Source organism: Gavia stellata, chromosome 4, assembly GCF_030936135.1.
Source record: "Gavia stellata isolate bGavSte3 chromosome 4, bGavSte3.hap2, whole genome shotgun sequence".
Classification (NCBI taxonomy): Eukaryota; Metazoa; Chordata; class Aves; order Gaviiformes; family Gaviidae; genus Gavia; species Gavia stellata.
Window position 1 is genome coordinate 56122140 of NC_082597.1, and position 23951 is coordinate 56146090.

At 53.6% G+C, this 23951-nt stretch overlaps 2 protein-coding genes across 2 annotated transcripts; both read right to left on the bottom strand.

The window, feature by feature from the left end:
- Window positions 1–3882: 3882 nt before the first annotated feature.
- SEPTIN3 (septin 3) lies at window positions 3883–16247 on the bottom strand. The gene is made up of 10 exons (XM_009821065.2): window positions 16238–16247; window positions 10756–10947; window positions 10378–10506; window positions 9556–9637; window positions 9042–9179; window positions 8561–8678; window positions 8021–8116; window positions 5818–5917; window positions 5285–5336; window positions 3883–4018 (listed from the first exon to the last, which is right to left on the bottom strand). The coding sequence occupies exons 1-10, from the start codon at window positions 16245–16247 to the stop codon at window positions 3883–3885; spliced, it is 1053 nt and encodes a 350-aa protein (XP_009819367.1).
- Window positions 16248–22399: 6152 nt separating this feature from the next.
- SMIM45 (small integral membrane protein 45) lies at window positions 22400–22606 on the bottom strand. Its single transcript, XM_059816020.1, has one exon. It carries the CDS (start codon window positions 22604–22606, stop codon window positions 22400–22402), a length of 207 nt encoding a protein of 68 aa, XP_059672003.1.
- Between the last annotated feature and the right edge of the window lie 1345 nt (window positions 22607–23951).

Consider the following 23951-nt stretch of genomic DNA (forward strand, 5'->3'; position numbering starts at 1 on the left):
TGCACCCCGCGCTGTCCCGGCCCCGCCCCGCCCCTGTGACATCAGCCCCCGCTCACCCCGCGACGCCACGCACCAGATGACGCTCTGTCCCGGAGACGCCCCGTCCCCCGTGACACCTCCCAGCAGGCGGCGACCGCGAGGCGGAAATGAGGCGACGGCGGTTGTCAGGCGACACTCCTTTAATGGCTGCCGGCGGAGGGGGCGCTACAGCTGGCGGCACTGCCCGGCCCGCCCCGGACGCCGCGTCTTCCCCGTGCTGGGCCGTGAGGCAGCGCCGGCGTCCGGTTTGCCCAAGACCCGTCGGCGGCCGCTGGAGAGGGCCGCGGCCCGGCCCCTCCTCTCCCGGCCTGGCGGCGGCATCGGCGGCCTGCGGCCAGCTCCCGGCTCCCGGCTCCCGCTGGGGCCTGAGGCAGCCGCGGAAGGCGCTTTCCCTAAACCCCCCGATCCGGTGTCTGGCTGAAGCGCGGTTTTTTCCCGTCCTCTGTTAGCGTAACCCTCGCAGCACCACTTTGGAGACCTCTGCTGGGGTGGGAGAGGTGCTGACAGCATGTCTTGGGCAGCTTTTCCCCCAGGACGCCTGCTTACAAACCATAGTGAACCGTAATGAACTTGTAACTAACCACAAATACTAGTGCCTACATGTAGCTCTTCTTGCTCTCTCTGCTCACAGCATAACCATGCCTGCTGTGATGTTCATTACCGTCTTAGCCTGAATGGAATTTGTCCATCATAAAAAAAAAAAACACCCAAAACCAAACCTTTGGGATTTACCATGCATTGCAAAATTTTTCTGGTGAATGTCTTATGTGGTGAAGAGTTTGTGAGTCTCTGAACGCCCTGAGTGGGTACCTCTGATGTAAAATTTAGACCCTACCTGCCTATGATATCGTCCAAGGGATATCTCTGAGGCGAACACCTGACTTGCTCTGGTCATTCTAGGACTCAGCTGGTGGCACATGAAAGCTAGGATCCGTTCAGGCTTTTCCAAGCTTATCCATCAGCAGAGACTTTTTTCCCAATGGTATCTCCTGCTGTCATGCAACATGGGAAATTTTTTATATTTGCCATTTGTAGACTTTCTGGTAGATATGCAGATACTGGTAGGATATTTGCATGAGTGGATGGCAGTGAAGAATACCTGAGCTTGCTTTTCTCAGCAAGCTTTTATGGATCCTTTAGAAGTAGTCCATGATCCCACAGGAAATTACAGAGCAGAGCTTAAAAACCACCTTGTTACAAAAAACCAAAAATTCCTAAACCTATAGGGCAAAACACACAGCCTTGTCCTTGCAATCCACATTACAGGCAAAGGAAAATCTCTCTCTTCTGTTGCGTGGGGTCTGCTTTGCTTTCGTTAAGCAGAGCAGTGTTGGCTCTCTGCCATAACCCTTGTCTGGGCCCAGAAGTCGTAGAAATGACCATATTGCAGCCCAGGGTGATGCAGCTCAGAGGCAAGAGAGTTCCTCTAGAGCAGTCACATGGCCAGTGCAAGCAAGTGCAGGGAACATCTCTGCACGCTCCTGCTACAGACGATGGAGCATGGCTTCATGCTTCAGTGCAGTGAAGAAGAGGAGCCCTGGGGGAGTCTTTCCTATTGCATTGGGTTTGATTAAGAGGCTAGGCAGGAGCAGCCACATCAGAGTAGGCTGAGAAGATGCTTCTGGCAGCCAGTGATGCTGGGGACACCTCCATGCCTGGCCGGCTGGTGGAGACAAGCTGGGAGGAGACTTTGACCCTGTGTTGGGCTGTGGATGGCCAGTGTGGGTGGCAGGATGGGTGGCAGCATGGCAGGATGGTTTCTGCAGGGTCCATGGTACGGCTGCTGGCACTGGTGATGAGGAGGCCTGGTGCAAGTAGGAAGGCAGGTGCAAGGCTATATGCACATGCTGTATACAGGAACACCGGGAGCCGTGAACATGGGTGGTGAAAGGACTGTGAAGGAGTGGTATGACCCTCACGTCCTAGCGGTGCTGAGAATGGCTGATTTGTGCGGACATGTGGGAGTGAGAGTAAAGAGACCTTTGCTTTGCAGTGACAGCACCACAGAAAGCACCAAGACGGACATATACTCTTAGACAGTTTTGCTGAGGCTTGGAGCACCTTATTCCCAGCTCTGGCCCCTGCACAGCTCTGTCAACCAACCTCAGTCCTGGCTTGAGTCGTCCTCTGCTGTTCCCTCGCTGGGACCTCTTCCTCCCTCCTGCGCTAGCATTTCCAACCCCCATCCCAAACCCATCACACTTCCCCTTACTCGCAGCGCTGCCATCCTATGCCATGGCATTCTGCACGTGCATTTTAAGTGCAACCAGCTGTTCTCCTGGAGGTGACAACCCCTGCCAGTCATGTGCCATACTAGGTGACAGGCAGACACTGCCAAACTTGGGACATCTGTGATTTTCTCTCCTCCTCCTTTCTGCCCAGCCAGCCCTGATGCTTTCCACCTGGCTCAGGGACATCCAGAAGAGCTGACACCAGCTAGACACAAGCATATAGTCTTCAGTAAAGCTGTGCCTCTTTCTCCTCCTGGGTCTTTACCTTCCCTCCCCATCCCCTCCAGGGGAAGGTAAAATGACAGCTTCTTAACAGAACACAAAAGCACATTGATGAGGAGGTGTGAGAGCTTGGGAGAGGGAGAGGGAGGAAACAGCCTGGAGAAGAGAAAGATTCAAGTACTTGGAGAAATGAAGGAGAGGGAGAAATAGTTGAGAGCAGAGAAAGTGAGATGATAAAGAAAGGAAGGAAGAAACCTATGGAAGGCTAAAAGGGAATTAGGACAAAAGCACAGGAGAGGAGGTCATGGAAGCTGGGAGGGCAGTAGGAGGGCGGAGGAGCAGCACAAACTGAGACTGCTGGAGTAGCAAATGCAGCCATTTCAGTGAGGATGAGGTATCTCTTGTGTTCCCACCATCAGTGGACACCAAGGGAGACACTCTGGCCCAGTGCTTCTCAATCCACAACTCTCTGCACTCCTCCTGTGCGGAGCAGGGCTGTCCCTGGGGGAGCTCCCGGCAGGGATCCCCCATGGCACTCTCTTCCCTGCGCTCCCACAGCAGAGGGACCATGTTGTGGTGGAAAGTTTGGCCAGGACCTGCTCAGTGCTGGTGGAGACCGCTGCAATGGGGGAAGAGGTGGGGTGACCTCAGGTCAGCTTGGTCTGATCTGCTTAGCATCAAAAGCCTGTGACACAGGCATGGCTTTTGATCTTAGCATTGGGCAGGGCAAATGCACCCTCTGCAGCAGGAACACATTCTTTTCCTCTGGGTTATGCTTCTTTTGGAAAATATGGCTATTTTCCCCAAGTACTTTGATGGTTCTCAAATAGATGCTACAGCCTAAGAACTAATTCTGTCTCCTCCCACCAGTCACTTCCCCTGAATCGCAAAAACATGTCAGTCCATCACTTCTCCCATCTATCCACTTCCAAGCTGCCATTTTCCCTTGGGAAGTCACAACAAGAAATGGGGATAAAATGTCTCCAAGTGATAAAAACAGGACCACAGCATGCCCCACTCTTCCCACCTCTGAAGCCCTCCTGCCCCTAGAAATCCTCCTCCCCATCCCTATTTCCCTCAGGCAAGACACACAGCTGGGACACAGAAATGAAAGAAAGGAAGATGACAGACAATCTGCTGTGCAAAAAACAAAACGACAATGAGGACACTGTGGGAAGGACGGGGGAGATGCCTTTGGTCCCTCTCCGGCACATAGGTAGGCACACGCGCGCACACACACACACACACTCTCACACTCACATCCTCTCACAGAGGATGCACCACATGCTTCAGAGACAGGCCCATGATAGAGTCAAGGGTAGGAGGGGTGGGTTGTCGTATCCAGAGACACCGGGTGACAGCGGGGGGGGGGGGTGGGGGTGTGTGTCATTCACAGGTTACTTTCATGGTTTTCCTCTGTCTCAACAGTCATGGGGGGCAATCCTCCGTTGTCATTCAGCCGCTTGGCCCTGTAGGTCTCATAGTGGATGTTGTGGGTCACTTCTTTTAGGTCCTGAAGGTGGGTCCTGCAGGGGGCAAAGTGAAGATGGAGTTGGAAAGAGGATACAATAACCAATATCAGCGCAGTCAGTATTAATCTTCTGGTGATCATTTTATTCCCCAAGAAAAATGGAAGATTTCTTCAGTCAGTCTGGCTAATGAGCGTACCACTCTTTCTGCATGGATGGCATGGGTGCCGTCATACACAACTGAGAGCTGGAGCATCAGCATTCAAGAATGCATATGCAGGATGCAGGATATGGGCTGAAATCCCTGGCTGTGCTTGCCAGTGTCCTGCCCCTCTCACACCTCTGCCAGTGGGACAGCTACTGGCCGTTGTGGTGTGTCAGAGCAGACTTGGGCTTATCTCATCTGAAGCAGTGGTGAGACAAGGAAGCACCAGGAGGGTGTATCAGGTCCACTGCAGACCATAACCTGCAGAACACTGCTGTGAGCGTTGTCCCTAACCTCCATAGAAAGCCTGTGGGCTTGGATTGCTACATGCTTTGTGATGATCACTTGGTTAGGATGCTTTTACTGGAAGACTTAGAGAAAGCACGTCTGCTGCAGAAGGTATCGCAGAACAAAAAGAAGGCAGTACGGTGATGTCAAAGCATTGTACCTGGCCAAGTGTCTCAATACCACCATACCCACAGGTGGAATGAGCCACAGGGCTCTGGCTTTGAAGTGTGTTTCCCTTATTTTCTTATTTTTGGTGTTGTTTACAAATATTATAATATTTACAGGGAACAGAGGTGACCCTGGATCTGCAGCTCTTCTATGGAATTTGGGGCAGATATCAGTTGTGCTGAGGCAACTTCATGAAACAGAGTACAAAGAAGACAGGACAATGAAAGCTGAATGAAATATGGAGCTTTTCACTTCCAGGTCATATGTTCCAGCACATCCCTCAACCTGGTAGGACATATGGTCTAGGATGTGGCAGTGGCCTCTTTCTCACTGACTCCAGCCCAGCCATGTTGTCAGCAACAAATAGAAGTTGTTGCAACTTAATATCCTTAATGGGATATAAGGGGGGTGGTAGTACCCTGCTTTTCTCCAGGCACCTAGCTCATACATGAAAACTGGCATCTACTTGACATAGTGGTCATGCCACTAAGAGAGGCACTAGAGTATCTACCCCTTAACTCAATCCAACCCTACCCCACATAAGCTTTCACTACCTGAAATGTACTTTATTTTCCTTTCCGTAGGGGCTATTTCACTCTAAGAGGGTCTCAGGAAGACTCCCTGCTTATCAAGAGCAAACTGGTGCATGACCATGGCCTTACCTGATGACAAAATCTCGAAGTAGGGCAAATTCACAGTGAGTGAGGTTTTCCACTGAAAAGAAAGCAAGCAATTGTTACGTTTGATTTTTTCAACAATGCCTTTGAGGTTACAGAGCATGGGAAGGTCATTGCCATGGGGCATGTTCCAGATGGGCAGAGCCTGCATACTTCAGAAAGGACAGGCAGTTGTCTAAAAGCCACACTGTCAGGCGTTGAGGAGACATGCGAAGAGGTGCTAAGCAGTCACATGTGAATTTTCATTTGAAAACCAAAGCAACCTCAGGAGCTCAGCTTCACACACCATGGTGTTCGGAGTGGCTCCAGCTTCTGCCAGTTGGCGGTAGTGGTACCATATTGACCATGGCAGTTCCCTCCCAGCAGAGCTATTTGAGAATTCTCCTCTTGCTTGGTTTCAAAAAGTTTATCGCAAAAGGGATGGGAAGGTAGCCATGGGACATGTTATCTTGGACTCTTGTCTATTACTGGGGTCTGCAGAGATACTTTCAGTTCCCAGAGGCAAGGGGTTTTTTTACCTTCAATGATTCCCCAAGGTGTTTTCCTGCCCAGGACTCTTTTGCCATTCACTTGGTACTCCTTGTCGCTGCCCACTACTGCGAAGGGCATGCTTTCCTGCTGGGGAGAGACATGTGGAGAGACCTATTGAACCCATTCCAGATAGCAGCACCTTCACTGTTCCCCATCCACCTTTCCTCCTCTCAGCTCACCAAACACAAGGCCTTCTCCAAGGGAAGAGGTTCTCCAGAGCAACACTTCACTGGCTGGCCTCTTCACCTGTCAGTGCTATCCCTAGCATTTTGGGCCCTTGCTTTATGGGTGTCCTTGCACCCCTGAGCTTAGTGGGTAGCTTGCAGCAGTGCCAAGGGCTCTGGAGCAGGTGGCAGAGCTTTTCTGCTCCCATCTCTAGCATTTCTGAAGAGGGGAATGACCAGAGAAGAAGTACCTTGGTGTAACCAGGAGAGGGTCTGTCAGCCCAGGGCTGCTTATATGGATCGACTGCAGTGAGTATTTCTCACCAAGTTTGTAGCTCTTCACCAGAAGAGGGAGTGGACTCAAAATAATCCTCCCCAACAAAACACATGAACATTCATCAAGTTTAATGGCTGAAATGGTTGTACTGAGGGAGGCCAGAAATGGGGTATGGATGTAGCTTTCCTGGGAAGTGGGACAATAGGTGAGGCTATTGGGGACCCAGATATCTCTAAGCACAGGGAGAAACCACCCATTTCCAGAGCACAGGGTGCAGGAAACCCTGGTATCCATAAGGTTGTGCCGATGTTCATAGATTTACTCTGCTTTATAGATGTCATAGGCCTGGGAAGGGACTGCAATTACCACATAAATGGACACTAAAAAGTAGTTTATTTCTGATGTGTGAGACTATCCAAACCTAGGGCAGTGATGCTGAAGTGCAGAAGAAAATGTGGTGCCCTCTTCAAAACCAGTAACAGTTTGGAGAAGAAGCAAAACCTATCTAGCCTTTTCCAGAATGTGTGATGTATTGCCAAATGGGAAATGATTAATTAAGATGGGGAAGGTGGCAATTTCTGTTGGGCTGTGACAGCTCAGCTGGGGGAGTCACTTGCTGAAAGGGCACATGTCAGGCTGCAATGCAAGAGCCCTGGAGTTTCTTGAGGACTGCCGTGGAGACCAATCTATTTTCATTAATGGTCTAGCCACAAAAATGATGAGTGGGATAATTAAATGCACTAGCATCACAAGGCCAAGAGATGTTGTCAGTACAAAGGCAGACTGGGTTATTATCCGGGAAGAAATAAGTTTGAGGCACAAAGAGCAGCATTTAGGGAATAACATCAAGAATTTCTGCTACGACTTCGGAGCTCATGAACAAGCAGCTACTGAAGGAGTGGAAGGACCCCATGTGCTAGTCAGTCACAAGATCACCATGAGCTACCAGTGTGATGCAATTGTTTAAAAGCGCATGTGGTCCACGGGCTTAGCAGTTCACATCTCAGAAGAGATGGGAGAGCATAGGGTACCAGCACCAGTGCTAGAAAATCAAATCAAATCAAACTGGAGCAGGCACAGAAAAAAGTGACTAGGAGCATGGACTACTGAAGAATGGGAAGCTCATCCAAAGGAGCTTGTCTCCTTTAGCTGACCAGAAGGTCAGCAAAGGATAATATTGTTCTCTCTCAATGCCTTGAGTGGTAGAGAGGACCACTAGGTAGGAGAACTGCTTGAGCCAGTGTTGGCACAAGAACACAGATATAATCCTGGATACAACCTGGCCATGAACAAACACAGGCTGGAAATTAGGAGACAGTTTCTAACACTCTGAGGAGGGGAGGATGGGATAAGCCTTCTCACAGGGGCTGGGGGAGCAAAGAACTGGACTTCTTTTCAGGTCGAGTTTGGTCAGCAAATGAGAGGGCTCATAGGGCAGTTGTTTGGGACAGAGGCTGGACATCAGCCACACACCAGGCCTCTTTGATCCTTAACGGTGGCCAAACAGAGCATTCAGCAAGAAGAGGTGAACCATAGTTCTTCCTCACTCAGCCTTCATAGCACCCTGTAGTAACGACAGGGACAAATTAAGCTGGGAAGGAGGAATGACCATCCCTTAGATCTACTGCATCTTTCATTCGGGAACCATGAAGCACTTAAAACATTCTAGTGACATGTGTCTGTTTTACACTCATTAAATATGACCAGCCCTCATCCCCCCTTCCCCTCCCATGGTAAAATGTTTCCTACCCTGATTTTGTCGTTCTCCGTTTTATCCTCCAAGTCCTCATCGAATTCTTTCTGGGGGTAAAACTCGATCCCATTTACTTCTAGCTCTTTGCGCACCTGGGCAGAGAGACATTTTGGAGCACAAAGCAACACAAACCTGAAGGGAAGGCAGGTGGAACAGCTGGGTGAACACATCTGGGACATCCTTTCAGCGGGCAGGGGCTGGAGGGATTGTCCCCAGGGAAGTATGTAGCCAAGTGAAGACACACAGCAGCAGTTGATGAGTCTTTCTTCCCCAACCCTGGTTACTTGTCTGGCTCTGCAGTTCCCATGACAGAGCATATCATGAGATGTCACAGGGATACACACGTTTCTTCCCCCTCTAACAGATGCCCTCAGAGTCATAAACAGCTGCATCTTCAGGACTTACCCACCAGCCTAGCACTGGACTCTGCATGCCTTGGGGACTGTGCTGCAATCCCAGGAAGAAGGATACTGCTCATTTCTCCCACCTCCAAGCCAGGGCAGGGAAGGATCCCATGCAGGAGAGGAGATACTCACTCTTTGTTTGAATTCAGTCTTCTCCTCCAGGGTCATGGTGTCAGCCTTGGCAATAACCGGGATGATGTTCACTACCTTGCTGAGATGTTTCATGAACTCCAGGTCCAAAGGCCGCAGGCTGCAGCCCAAGAGGGAACAACATGGAAGAGGTCACTTTACCCTCCTTGCCCTTCATCCTAGTGACTCTCCCAGCCTCAGGGCATCAATGAAACCTCCCTTGTACGTACCCTGCTTGCTGCCACCATGCTCTCATCTCCTTCTTCCCATCCATCCTGCCCTCTCCCAAAAAACACAGTGGCATTTCTCCCGCCCATGTTATCCTAGACCCTTTCAAGCCCTGCAGCACCGGAAGTTAAGCTAAACAGTGGCCAGACCCACAGGCAGGACCCCTGGGTCTGTGGCCGAGACAGAGCAGTGCAGAGTATATATTTGGCACAGAGGCACCAAGGGCTTGAGGAAGGATCGGGGACCATGTACATACGAGTGACCCGTGGGGGAGATGAAGTAGAGGCAGCAGTGCACTCGCGTGTCTGGAATTCGTTTCTTCCTTGCAATATTCACCTCCTCTTTCAAAAATTTTTCATATTGCTCGTTGATGTATTTCTCAATAGGCTCCCAGCTGTTAAGGTGGGAGAGAGAGATGAATAGACAGGTACAAATCTCCTCATATTCCTGCCTACAGTGTTCCCAGCTCTGACAGCAGTGAAGCAGGCTCTGGCATAAAAAATATCCACCACAAGCATCTCACCATCATCAGATATGTTTAAGAGTTTCTGTAACTGCGCACAGAAATAGGGACTCACTATGTAATATGTGCATAGCCCCGAGCATGCACACAGACCCATGGTGTTCACAATTCCACATCCCCATTACTAGCCCCCCAAGTGCAATAGTTTCCCAGATGCTTTCCAGGCCAAGTAGAGGAGAGTTGCTCCATATACCATCTTAACTCCAGCCCTTTCTGAGACACAAAGCCTTGACCATGTAATACTCACCAGTTCTCGTTGTTGATCTGGTCCCCGAATCCCGGTGTGTCAATCACTGTCAGCTTCATTTTGACACCACCTTCTTCAATGACTGGGGAAGAAATTGCAAACAATCATACACCTCCCTGGGGACCTGCTCTATCATGAAACACGTCTCTGTGCCCTACAAGGGAACAAAAGCACTCTGCCCTCATCCCTGCCCAGCAAGCATGACCAGGCCAGGCTGGGTCTTGCCTCAACAGTTGTGACCCCCACTTGCATTTCTGACCCCAAATTTTAGTTACCTCTGCACCAAAGCCACTTTATACCACTCTGCCACAGGAAAATGGATTTTTGCTCAGTCTGTGGCCCAAAGGTAGTACCTACCTTACACAACTTGTCCTCCCCTTCAGTGCATCATCCTGAATCTGAGATGATGCTCATTACTCTGCACCACTGTAGAAACTGTGCTGATGATTTGCCATGAGGAGATGTGCTCTACCAGGCTTGGGGTGGGACCCGCCAATGCAATTTGTATAGATTATTAAGCATCTGCAGGTGGGAATGACTTACAGCAAGGCTTATCCACACATGCAGACTAATGTCTTGGCAGAAGAAATATCTGTAACTCTTTTTCTACCCCTCACTTTTGGCTGTTGCATCAGTGGCATTGCAGTTTAAGAAAAGCCTTGGCTGGGTCTGAGGCCATCTAAAACTGGTACTTGTGCTTTAGCTTCCCATGGAGAAAGGGCTGCCTAATACCAAGGAACTATTTGCATAGACTATGGGGGTCTTCTGCATGACTGTGCTGAAGCATCAGTATTGCCTCCACCCCAACAGCCTGGCTCTTACCATGCCCGATGGCTTTGATCTCCACTGTCTTGGGGATCTTCTCCTCCCGGTTCCAGCCCGAAGATTTGCGGCTCACCTGGGATTTGAAGAGGGTGTTCACCAATGTTGATTTTCCCAGTCCGCTCTGACCTGAGGATTGCAAAGAGGAAGCTCATGACATCTGCTACAGCCTGGCGATGACAGCAGGCACAGGGGACGGAGCCAGGCTGGGAGGGGAAGGGGATGTAGGTGTCTCCTTGCGTTGTGCAGGCTCTCCTTTCCCCCAGAGCAAGCACTGTCTGCTCCCTCATGCCCTCCCTGCAGTGCTCGCTCTCCCACCTGGCCTCATAGGTCAGCCCCTGCCCATGGTTCCCAGTACCTCAGCTGGTCCCTGCCTACCTACAACCATGATGTTGAAGTCAAAACCTGTCTTCATGGTTTTCTTGCGCATCTGCTCAATGATGGTGTCAATACCGATGTAGCCCAGCAAGTTGGCATTAATGCCTATGGGTTTCATCGGTACAACGGGTTTTTGTCGCGGCTCTGGGACCAGTTCAGACATGGCTGCTTCGTTTTTGCTCTCCACTGGCCCTGCATGGGGAGAAAGATTGAAAAATCATCATTGAGGTGTAATGAGGACCTCCCTGCTGACCCGTGACAGGGGCTGAGGGCAACTTTGAGCATCCATTTCAAGGGCTTCTGAGGATGACTGAATGGCAAGATTTTAGCAGTAAAGCTCTTCATGGAGAAACATCTACTTGAGTTTCCAGAACACTCTTCTATGTATCACTCTAGATGAGGAGGTGGAGAAGGGGGGCTCGTTGAGCATGCAACGTATTGATGGCTACCTCCAAACAGCAGGAGCAGACCCAGTGAAGCTGGCTGGCCTCCTGATCAGGTGCTCAAGGCTCTGTGTGTGTCTCCTCGTTTTTGTCTCCCAGCTCTCACCAGGATCACCAGTGTTTTGCCCTTCCAAGTTTAGCATGAAATTTGCAATGGAACAGACTTTCAAAAATTATCATGTGTCAAGTCCCAGCATTGAAACAGAGTTTGGGATTTACTGTGAGGACTTGCGAGCTTGACCCCTGCCAGGGGCAGCTGCATTACTGGCTGTGCTGCGCAGGCTGAGCTCCTCAGAGGAAGGCACTGGTGGAAGTGCAAAGTATGGCCACAACCTCCGCACTTGCCTCCTGCCCGTAGATCAATGGTTTTTGTCAAGCTCAAGAAACTAATCATCGTGATCAATAAACTAATCATCTGCACCTTTCCCTTTTGCCTCCCCCTCCTCACTTCTTCTGTGTAAAACAAACTGTCAAAAAGAAAGCTCCTGCAGGCGTTCCGGCCTCCCCAGCTCTTTGATGGCACACACTGCTTGGGGCGCGCCTCGTCAGTTTATCTTTGTCTCTTGTCTCATTAGTGAGCAGCTCCCACCAGCTGAGAGGAAGCCAGAGGTTGGGAGAGGAGAGGGCGTGGAAGAAAAGCTGTAATCGGTGGGGAAGGGAGGCATGAGGGATGAATCTAGAAAGGAAGGTGAAGGGGATAGGAACCAAATACCTTTCATATACAAACCAGCTGCAAACTAGAGCCTCTCCCACTCTAATTACTTGATTCCCCCATTCTTTGTCTCATTAAATGGTTGTTTTCCCAGGACGGGGATAGCATGTGTTTTTGCTTGGTAAGCACCCCGCTTGTTTTGGATGCCACTTCAGTTCAAATATCTCACACTAAATTATCCCTTTCCATCATTTCAGCAGAGTTTTTTGCTCTTCTCAGCAGAACCCACTGGCTGCAGAGGAGCACACGAGCAGCAGGGCAGACGACTGCCATTTGGTGGGTGACACATGCCTCTTGGAGAGGAAGATGTCTCAGAGGTCACCCAGCTGGGGACACTGCCAGCACCAGTCCAGGGTCCCCGTGATAGCTCAGCCAGGTCAGGCAGAGACAGGGTTTGAGGAGAAGTCAGAGAGATTTTGTTCAAGGACAAGGTTAGGCTGCAACAGGCTGCATGGCTGGCTGGTGACACTGCCTAGCATTGCCACATCAAAGCTCCTGTGCAGACACAAAAGGCTGCTCTCCACGGGGAAAAATTTACATTTTATATATAAGCTTTACTATCCCACTATCATATGCTGGGGGTAGACCTTGTGGAAGGGCCATCCTTGGCAAGGTAAAGGGTGCCTCCAACAAGCTCCTTTTACACAGCTTGGGAAGTCTTTTGCGTTAAACTGGGAGAAGGGATCTTCCCTCCATGTGAGAGGACGGCAGCACAGCCACCTGTGCACAGCACCGTGGGTAACGTCCGAAGGATCTTGTACCACCTGGTTGCCACCTTCCCCGCAGGGGAGAGGTGTGCCAGAGGATGCCTCCCCCCACTTGCTCCTCCCTACCAAGCGGGAGCACTCTGAGCTATCATCATCCTCTCCTGAAGCAGCGAGTAGCACCCTGGGGGAACTGGAGCACAAGACGGACCACTGGACTGAGCCAGGCTGGCAATTTGGAGCACCTCATGCTGCTGGGCAGCTGCCGAAGGAGGCGGCCTGCCAAGCAGAGCGCTTCTCAGCTGCAATCCACTCTTATATCCATCACAGCTAGTCTGTGCCTTTCCTGCTGACAAAGCATCCCCTGAGGCTCCTGTTGTCTTTTTCCAGCTTTCTCAAAGCTGCTGCCAGCCAGGAAAGCCCATCTTTCTGGCACAGCACGAGGGCCAAGCCAGCCGGCTCTCCTGCGCCCTGCCCTTCGCTCATCATCTCCCAGGCTGGCCCACGCCACCTGTACTGTAGTCGCGTGGCTGCACCGTGCCCCTCATCCTGCTGCAGCATCCTTCAGTGCACACCCCCCACAGCCCTGCTGGGGTCCCACCTACCCCAGAGAGAAGGAGAAGAGGGAGGGAGACAGGGAATGATGAGGGGGTGTGGGGCAGGGGGCTGTGGCCCCAGTGAGGCACTTGGCTACTGCAGTAATGGGGGCAAATAAACCCTGGAGGTGGACAGAGAACAGTTTGAGGTGGGGAGAAAGCCCAGCTGAGCAGCTGCATGGGATGGGTGCAGGACCTGGGCCATGCAGGCTGTGATCCCTCTGCTGCCCGGGCAGTAGCCTGTCTTCAGGTAGTCTGTTGCCCTCTCCTTTATTCCTTCAACTCCTTATTCTTACACAGGGAGGAGGAAGGAGGGAAGTTGCTGGCAGCCAACCTCTAGGCTTGTTAAGAGGTTTGTAACTCATCCCTCAATCTCACCGAGGGGTGCTTTGCCCAGAGCCAGCAAATGTTGCTAACTCTGCTGTGGACATCGCAATACATGGCCATCCCTTTGCAGGCTTCGCTGCTGGAGTCAGGAGCTTGCAGTGGCTGGAGCAGATATTTCAGAGGCAGGTTCCTGAGCACCTATAAGAAGCCTTGATACAAGGAGAAAAGATTTCCAGAAGTCTCCTTAAATATTTCCTGGATTTTATATCAGTGGTGTCGCCCTGGGCAGTTTGATGTTGGACATTCAAGGTCTTGGGGTAGACAACCTCCCTTTCTCCTCTCGGTCACTTGTCTTCCTCTCTGTGTGGGGTGCCATCCCATATAGCCTCTGGAAGGGAAGCCCCCATTTTGCAAAGAGGTACCCAAGGGTTCAGCTTTCTGCACACGATTTTCCACCTCTTGACTTCCACAGAGGAATCCAAGGATCCAACTGAGGAACAGCCCGCTGGGGAGGTCAGGGTGTGCAAAACTGGGGCCAGAGCTATGAAAGGCACCTTGAGACATGAAACGTGTCTACCTGGTCTCCTGGGAATGGCTCTGTTTTACGTGCAGTAATGCTAATGCCGCTAGGAATCCTCATTAGTGTTCTGACTGACTGGTCAAGGGGTAGCGTTATGCATCCTAGGCACATCCAGTAGCCCCTCCAGCTGTCCCCTTAAATGAATACGTGGTAGGGCAGTACGTCCAGTACAGCTGATAATGAATGGAGGGTTAGCAAAGGTTAACCACTTGCATCCACTGTTTGCATTTTCCCTGCTGCTTTGTTCTATGTGCCAAGTGAAGCTGATTTAAGAGGGTGGTTGCTGGTGATACCTCTGCTGCTTGGTTCCTGGTGGGAGGTGGCCCAGCCTGGGTTGCTGGGGGATAATCTCTGGCTCAGAGGAGATGCTCCACTTGGCTCTGGAGCAAGGAAAGGTGCAGTGTCTGGGGCCGGGGCAGGCAGGGCCAGAAGGGCAACAAGTGCCCAGAGATGTGCCAGCTATCTCTCACCTCTGACACCCACCAATCCACCCCAAAACCTCTGCCTGGAAGGCCGGCGTACATGGCCAGCAGCAGACACCACTACCGCAGGACATCCTTCATGTCCGCCTGCCTCTGATGTTCGCAGCAGCTAGCTGGGGACAGAGGTGGCCCTGCAGGTCCCTTAGGGGCTCAGGTAGTGGGGACTAACATCTACTCTGTCCCCATAACCCAGATACAGATACACATAACCCAGATCCCCTCCCCCTGCCTTCCCGTCCTTTGTCTGAGTGGCAAGAGGGAGGGAGGGCTGCAAACAGTCGCTCACCACAACCCAGCTTCCAGCAAGGAAAGGCTATTTAACCCCCACATAACACACGGCCAGCCTCGCTGCAGCTCTCCTCCCGTGCAGCATGATGCCGTCCCACTCCAGCTGGAGGCAGTGATCCACACACGCATCTCACCCCAGCCCCTTCCACCTGCGTGGCTCCGGACCTATGGTCCCACTCCCTGCAGACATGGAACGGGGAGGAGGGATGGGTTTGGAGCCTGAAGGCAGCTGTCAGTGGCAGACTCTCGGTGGGTGATGCCAGGTCGCTAAGAAGGAAAGCAAGCAGCTGCTTCAGTAGCACAGCCTCCCTGGTGCTGGACTGAGCATCTCTCCAATGGAATAATCCCTTTCTCTCATCAGTTTCCGTGATGACCCCAGGGCATTTCTCCCAGCTATGCAGGGCAAAGGCTGAGCTGTTCTGGATGCACTGCCTGACCTCAGAGTGCAGAACAGAGCCATTCTTCTTACCAGATCTTTTTGCCTGGCCTGAGGATCACTGGGCATTTCGAGTCAGGCAGGGAAACTCATCCCAGCCCTTTGGGCTGCTGCAGCCTTCCTGGCAGCAACCTTCCTTCCCCTCAGTGCTCTGCAGAGGGCTTGGGCAAAAGCCTGGCTCTGCTGGGGCTGCAGTGAAATCTAGGGCAGCATGTGCTGAAGCCTCTCTGGAGATGGAGGAGCTGGAGGTGAAGGGACTCGGCACGTTCCCAGCCCAGCTGCCACAGGGTTAGATGCTCGCCTCAGCCCTGGCTGTACCCTCAGTGCCACTCCCCAGCCATGCAGTCCTCACCCCATACCCCAGCTTGCTGCCTGGGTGGCATGGCTGCATCACAAGGCGAGAGGATGCTGAGCACCCCTCGACCAGGGTACTCGTGCCACCGCAGCTGCCTGTCCCCCTGCCTGCCCGCCCGCCGGTACCGGGGCTCCCTGCCCACCCGCTGGCTCCTGCGCAGATGCCCAGGGAGCAGCACAGGACGTCCCTGCCGCTCCGGCAGCAACTGCTTGTCACTGGCAAAGGACAAGCCAGTCGCAGAGCAGCTTGTGGGCTTTCCCCAGCCCTGGACCAGCTGGGATTATCTCTTTCTTTCAGAGCAGCCCTTGGCGCCAGCTACTCCCCATCAGCACCGCAACCATCCCCGCTCATTCTCCTTCATGACAGACAGCTGCTACCGAAAGAAAAAAAAAGAGGAAGGACCAAGCCAAGACCCATTTCCCCTGCTGCCCTTCGGGGTTATTCCTCCCCCATGTCCAACGCTGGGCAGCGTGGGGGTACAGCAGAGGGTTCCTGCTCAAAAAGCCCCAGCGGCGTCCTTCTGGCATCGCCCAGCCCTGCCAAACCCAGAGCATCCTACCTTTGAACATGAAGCTTCCTTTGTCTCCGAATCCACTCCCGGGGGGTGGGTCTCCCCCCACTTTTCTAGCCTGATGCTGACGCGGTGTTGTGAGCTATGAGGATCTCCGCTTTTACCCCTCTCTTTCTTCCCTGTGTCCTTTTCTCCCCCCTTCTCCTTCCCCTCCTTCTCCAGTGGCTACTTCAGCAGAGCGGGGATGCTGGTGCTGCTCCTGCTGCCATCGTCATGTGACCTGAATATTAAACATCGCCGCAAAATCTCCCCCTGCGCACCCTCCCCCAGCTCCATCCCAGGCCCCCGGCTCCAACCCAGGCCCCTGCTAGCCTCCTCGCCTGGGGGGCATGGCTGCGGGGACAGAGGGGCCACCACCGAAAGCCCCCCCTCCATGTCCCAGAGGGGCCCCACTTGCACACCCACACTGCACAGGCCTTTTCTTGTCCCTTTCCCTCCCAATTCTCCAGCGTTTTCAGCATCTCTGCTTGTTTAGGGAGGGGGATGTTTAACCCTTCATGGCTTCACTCTGGCGGGGCTGAGAAAGGGTGCTCTTCCCCCCTAGGTATTTATTGGGTTCAGGGAATTGCAAGGCCTCCTTCTGCTTTCCCGGAGGGAGGAAATTGGGAATGTTTTGGCTCATCAAAAGCGATTTGCCCTTCAGCTCCGCTTGCGGAGGCGTGAGAAACCTTTTCTCCGGCCCTGCGATTCCTGGCTGTAAGCCCACGGTGCAGAGGCAGAGAGAGTGCTGTCCCCGCTCTATGTGTGTGTACACACATGTGTGCATGCGTGTGCATGTCCATGCATGTGCATGTGTGTGCATGCATGTGGGGAGCAGGGAGAGGTGCCGCCCATGGCCCATGTTGCAGTACACAGATCACATCCCTGTGTGCCCCGGCAGGAGTATGTGCCTGGCTGTGCCCACCTGCATGTGTCTGGTAGATGTGCGGATGCCCCTGGCTGCTGGCACCTTTGGAGGGGGATGCCCCTTCCTCCCTCTGCATTTCCTTCTCCTACATTTGCAAGCCCCAGACCCATCAGGCACTGTGCCCCTGCTGTGCCATGCTGGGGCACAAACATCTGGGACTGCTCGGACCCTCCGCTCGGTGGGACGATGGGAGCATCCTTTCAGGGTTGTCCCCATGTGTCCCTCCACCACGCGGCAGCGTGGGGCCAGGCTGCAGGATGCCTGGCAGACTTGGCAAGGGTTTTGGGAGCCTCTTTTTGCAGCACCCCGGGGCAAAAAGGAAACTGCACCTGCTGTGGGTTACGGGAGCATTTAGAAATCACTGTTGGCAGTTACCCAGGCTAGGCTCAGTGGTCAACAGGCTGGCTGCCTCCAGACAGACGGACAGACTGGCATCCTGTCATCCACAACATCTTCTGACATTACGCACGCAGCCGTCCGTTTCCCTCCTGGGTGCCAGGCTCACCGCTGCACGGGCTCACCTCCCGCCTGTCTTTGCCCACCCACACTCCTGCTGTGGGTGAAGGGGAAATTGCTCCCAGGGGAGGAAGCCCCCATCCTCCTCCATGTCACCCCACCACTACCGAAGGACCCTGCCCCATGCCGAGCCCCATGGCACCACTGGGGGACCCCTTGGTTCCTCCTTCCCCCCTGCCCAGCCCATCCCGGCACCGGAGACCCACCGGAGTGTGGCGGGGAGCAAGGCACCCCCATCTTCGCCGCTGGGGCAGCCTCAGCCCCACCAGGGCCACCATGTCGCTGGGGCCCCTCAGCCACCGCAGGATGGGGGCGAGGGGGCACAGGGGTGACAGGGGCTGGGTCCCGCAGCCGGTCCCAGGGGGGTCCCCTGCTGCCCCCACCAGCCCGGTGCAGGGTGACCAAGAGGCAGCTCCTCTTTCTGGGGGCGGTGGGGGTGCCGAGGGGGCCTTCCCGCCGTGGCTGGGGGCCCGGGATGCGGCTGGGGCCAGTGGGGCCACCTGGGGCGAGCAGGCGGCTGCGGTGAGGGGCGATGTCCTCCTCCATGGTGGGCAGCAGCGGGTTGGAAGCAGAGGTGCAAGGGCGGGTGGCAGGTGGGGCCGGGCTGGGCCGGGGGCGCCAGGCCTTCCCCGCTGCCGGGGCCACAGCGTCCTGGGGTGCAGCGCTTTCTGGAGCCGCTGTAGTCCACGGGCCCGAGCCCCCACTGGCAGCCCTGCCAGGCCAGCCAGCCAGCCCACCTCTGGCTGGGACAATGGGGCATTTGTGGCCTGCCCGGCAGGCTCCCACGCTTGGCACCACGGCTGCTCCTGCCCCCTGCCTGGTGCCTTCCTGGCCCCCACCGCCGGCAGCCCCAAGCCACAGGCAGCCCCACACCATGGGCAGCCCCACAACCATGAGCAGCCCCACACCATGGCCTCCTGCCCCACTCCCATGGCAGGAGGTGGAGGAGCCTGTGCCACCTGCTCCTGAGAACAACTAGTGCAATTAAAAAAAACAATTAAAATCTCTGAATTTTTGAAGTGTTTTCCCTTCCTCTCTTCTTTTTTTTTCTCAAAAGGCAGATTCTAGTTTAACAATTTATGCCCCATTGAGGAAGTTCAGTGTTCGCTTGTCGGGTGTTTGTCCAGGTTGATGCTTCTTTCCCTTACTCTGATTTTCTTTGGCTTCTTCATTATTCTGACCGTTTCTTAATTTTGCCAGCTTTGGGGTATTTTCAGGGTCAAGAGGGCATCCATTACAGGGAGTCAGCTTGCTGCTCTACACCTTCCTCAGTGTAAAAGAGACTTCGAAGGGCAACACAGTAACCAGGGACAAAAGGAGAAAGGTGTTTTGATGGGACGGGATGAGAATACATGTGGTTTGGTGGGCAAACGGGAGCAAAGAGAAGGAGAGCCAGGCACCCATAGCACCCACAGCACGGCAGGGGTGCTCGCCTTCGGGTGGCCAGGACTGAGGGGTGGGGGGGGAACCACCGACCCGTGACCCACAGCAAGCCATGGGGAGTGCTGGCGGAAAGCAGGGCCCAGGGCAGTGTAATTTCTCTGCTTCTTTAAAGGTAAAGAGATAGAGAAGGTGGAAAAGACCAACCTGATGTTGTGCAGTATTTCCAGCACTAAGTATCTCCTCTGATGCTTTATGCTGTTTAATTCAGTATCTGTGACTATTTCCCTCTCCCCGAGGTCCCTCTGGCTGCATAGGTCCCACAGGGGAGAAACAGTCTCAGTTTTCGGGCAGTGTTTGCCTTTGGCTTAATTATTCCCAGATAGCCCCGCAAGGTAGCCGGCACAGAAACCAGGCAGATGAAGACCTACCCGGCTGTAAAGGAAACCTCGCTGCAGACTGGTCCTTGGTGCCTGCCCCAAGCTGGAGGGACGCAGTTCCCAGGGGGAACAACAGGAAAATAAAGCATTGGCCACATGGTTTGTCACACACTTTTATTCCACTGGGGAGGGCTTTGGCACCATTGGCAATAAAGTTATTTGTACCTGTGGAAAATGCCTGGCTTAATATTGATTGCGTCAGGACTAAACAGCACAAAGCATAAGCCAGACAAGATGAATAACTAGTTTCTCTCTAGTCCAGCCCTGACCTGTTTGTCGTCTTTTTTTTGCTCGGCTTCTGTGTCGAGTCGTGGGCAGAGTGGAGGTGAAAACAGGCAGGCCGATGCACAGAGAAAGACACAGAGGAGGGGACCCCCGCGGGGAACCCCATCACACCACACATGCCAGCTGGCCAAGAGCGGTGGTAGCAGACCCAGCCTTTCATTTTTACCAGGCTGGTGGTTTTCCCTCTTCTCTTTTGACTCAGCAGGCGAAAGTGAATTTGGAGGAGGTGCGATGGCAGAGCAGCCTGCACTGATGCAGGCCACGGGGATGAGGCTCCCCTTCCCACACGGACGGTTTAATCTGTCCCTGACCACTCCGAGCCCCTCGGCTCCGGTACAAAGGTTTTTATTGCTACCCCATGGCTCAGCTGGGGTCTGTTTGCAGTGCAGTCTCAGCTATGATGGAGTCGAGGTGAGGAAGCAGGTTTCCAAGCTGGCACTTGGAGATACGGCTGTGTTGTGCCAGAGGGCAGGGGATGTGAGCCATGCAGCTGAGGGTGGCACGTCAGACCATACAGCAGCATTTCCTTTTCACGGCCCCAAATCACCAAGGCACAAAAATACATGGGATTTACCTATTTCAGGTTGTGCTTTGAGCCTTTGCTTGCCACGGCAAGCGTAACTTTTTGCACAGGAGTAATCCCGCTCACTGCATTTCCCTGCTGAGCGAGACTCCCCAGTTAAGGTACTTGCATCACGATCTCTGGTTTTTGACTGAATGGAAGGACTCTTAACTTGTCCTCTGGGTGAAACAGAGCCAGAAAGCTCCTGCCAGTGCGCCTGGTTTTGCTGTGGAAGATAATGGTGATACTGTAGCAATCTGGATGGATGAAATGTCCCAGAAAGACCCAGGATATTTGTAGGATGTCCTGACCCATTCCTTCCTCAGCCAAAACCCTTGGAGCTTAAAACTAACTTTCATCCCCAGAGAATTACCAATGGAGCATCACTCACTCAAACCAGCCCAGTGTGCTCTGCTCTCTTTGGAACGGAGGAGAAAACCTCCCCTGACGGGTTCACAGGAGAGGCTGAGTGACGTGAGCCCACCTGGGATCTGTGGCAGATTTGAGCAGTTGGCCCAAGGGAATCGTGCTGCCCAAAGGAGCCATCGGGGACTACTGCACAGAGCCGGCACCCCGGGAGCACACTGGGGATATGGGTCACCCCAATACTGGCAGGCCCAGGTGACGGTACAGGATGCGCAGACATGTGCACAATGGGGTGGTGGCAGCTGGCCGACATCCCCTGGGACATGCAGGAGTGAGGCACACAGGACCCTGCTGTGTCCAGAGTGCTCACAGGTACCACCTCTGGACTTACTGCATCCAAAGGGTGGGTGTTGGGGTGGGAGGAGAGGTGAGGAGAGGCTTTTGACGAAACCTCCTGCCACGGGTTCAGAGCTCCCCCAAACCTCCCTGTACGCACTGGGCATTGCACTGGGCTGGCAAGGAGGGAGAAGATGTGAACGTCCCTCTTAGCACCAGCATCATGCCTTCATACAGCGGTTCAGTAGCCAGTCAGCCCCGGGGCAGTGCAGAAAATGCAGATAGTCTATAAACATGGGATTTTGTGCCACACCCAGATTAAATGGCTTGGGTCCAGAAAGCAGAGGTGGTGTAACGGGCCCATTTCGCCAAAAAGCTCAGTGTCCCTTCTCAGATACATGCAGGGAAAGGAGATCAAGGGATGCTTCACAGCTTTCGTTGGGATGACAGTTAAGGGAGAGCCAATCCATGCCATAGGACTCTGGTGTGCAGGGGACTAAACAAGTGCAAGCTACCTCCCAGCCTATCCCATCTCACTCCGCAGCAGGGGAGCAGAAGGTCAGGCAGATCGGGAGAGGCTTATGTGGTAAGTCTGGCAGCAATGGAGAGCTGCAGAATATTCTCAGCTTGACACAGGACTTGGACAAACCTCTTTACTAAACATCTTTAATTTGAATGTAGTGCATCTGGAATGGATGGATGGGTGGATGGATGTTCTCCATCTCCCAAACAGACACAGAGAAGTGGTGCACCTTTAGCAGTGGTAAAAGCATTCAGTCTCTGGGGCTTGCTGGGCCCTTGGCCCTCTGCACAGAGCTTCAGCAAGCTTACCATCCCAGCACCAAGGGTGGGTGCTGTGAAGAGCTCAGCTGAAGCAACCATCTGGGTTGAAATCCCATTTATTTCCCCCACAATACCCCCTGGATTTAAACAGACTGGTTAGATTTAACCCAGTGAGTAGGAGTAAAAGGCTCTGTATCCCTTTGCAAGCTGCAAAGACGCTGCAGAGACCTTTCTTACTGAGGGTCATGTCAAGATGCCAGGCAGCTCAAACTCAAGTGATTAACAAGGGACCTTTCATTTGAGTGATTCATCAGTCTCAGCCATAGGGAGGAGCAGAAGTTCTTGGCTGGGTGAAGGGCTGTGAACACGTGGGAAGCCCCAAGTCTACAGTGCCACACAAACCTTGCCTAAGAAGCAAAGGGGCAGAAAGGTGAGTGGTGAGTACGAGACCCAGATCAGCAAAGAGTGAAGTGACGATCAGCCCTGCTTGTGCAGGGCAGGACTGTCATCCCAACTGAGGCTTGTGGACTGCTGCCCACCCAGGAGAAGATCTTCTGGACTCAATGGGCAGCATGTCAGACCTCGGGCACACCGAAAGCCAGGTTGTCCCGAATCATCAGCGTCTTCCGAAGGTCTCGTTCCATGATCGGTCTCTGCGTTCGCCATTTATGGGCTTCCTGGAGTCCTGGCTCGAAGTAGTAAATGCAAGCTCCAAAGCCCACCAAGATGAGAATGGAGATCATCAGATACACTGGCACAAACCAATCCAAGAAGTGGGGCATGGCTACCAGAGAAAAGAGGAAAAAGCTCGTGCAGCGGGAGCACCCGAAACCACCTCCATTGAGCTTCATTCCAAGACATCTGCCACATCAGCAGTGCCCATCCTCCCTGCACCCCCCCTCACAGCCCCACCACACCCCAGTTCATGCTCAGTTGCACCCCAGGGCACCTCAGCCTTCAGGAGAGGGCAATCCCTTTGGCTTGTCGCTGGGACCCCCTCACTGAGCAGCAGTCCAGCTCCCTCCCTGCAGAATGGCACGAGTCTGAACACCCCCAGCCCTGCTGCCAGCAATTACAGGTAGGTGGCAGGTGCCTGGCTAAGCCAAGCTCCTGCAGCAGGTAAGTACAGCTGCTTCTCATTTCCCACTTGGGGGAGAATCTGCTGCCCCTTTCGCTGACACTCCACAACCCCTTTGAATTCCCAGTCTGAGTTGGTCTAGCTCGGGGCTGAGGCCTCCCTTGCTGCACCCCTATTTAGCATCCTGCTTTGCCGGGTCTTGGGGACCTTGCAACTCTTGGTTGAGCACTGGTCTCTGCCTTGCCTGGCCTGGGCTTGCACCAGTTTTCCACATGCTTCTGAGCCTCCCTAGGCTTTTTCCCAGTGATATTCAGGAGGCACTGGTTGGGTTTATCAGTCAGCCCTCCCTAATAGGTATTGCTGCCTATGACACTTAGGAGTTCTGCTGCAGGATCCTTTCGAGCCAGGTCTCTGCTTTGCTGGCTGCTGTGCACTAGTGCAGAGCCCAGATCCACCCCTGCATCAGCTGCTGGGCAGTGGGAGCCACTTACCAGGAGCAGCGGATCTGCCTTGCCAGGACCCCCTCACCACCAAGGTGCAAGGTGCTGAGTCTGGAGCAGCGCCGCCCTGGAGAACACAAAACAACGCGCCGCATGATCACTGTCGACCCAGGGCTAAAAATGAGCAAGCAGGAAGGAGCAAACCTCTCCCTGCCCAGCCATCAGGGCTGAAGCTTTCTGGAGGGGTGGACAGATGGGGTGCCAGCCCCACAACCTGCTGGTGCCCTGGCCCCCTCCCTCCACAACATTATGGCCTTGCTGATGCTGTGCTCAGGGCATACACCCTGACTTGGGGCCATTTAAAAGCTGTAATGGCACCACATTTGTGGCCATCCCTTATCCCCATCCTTTAAGAGGGAGGGAACAACCCACATTGCAGCGCAGAGTGGTGCCCACCTTGTCTGACTCCCAGCTGCCCACTCTTACTGAAACACCTGCCAGGGTGTGGGTCATGCAGGGGCAGAAAAGGGGATCGAGAAGCATCCCCCTCCCCACCAAAAAGCACAGCTGCAGCCTCCCCTGGGTGCCAGGGCTGCTGAGTTTTGCACA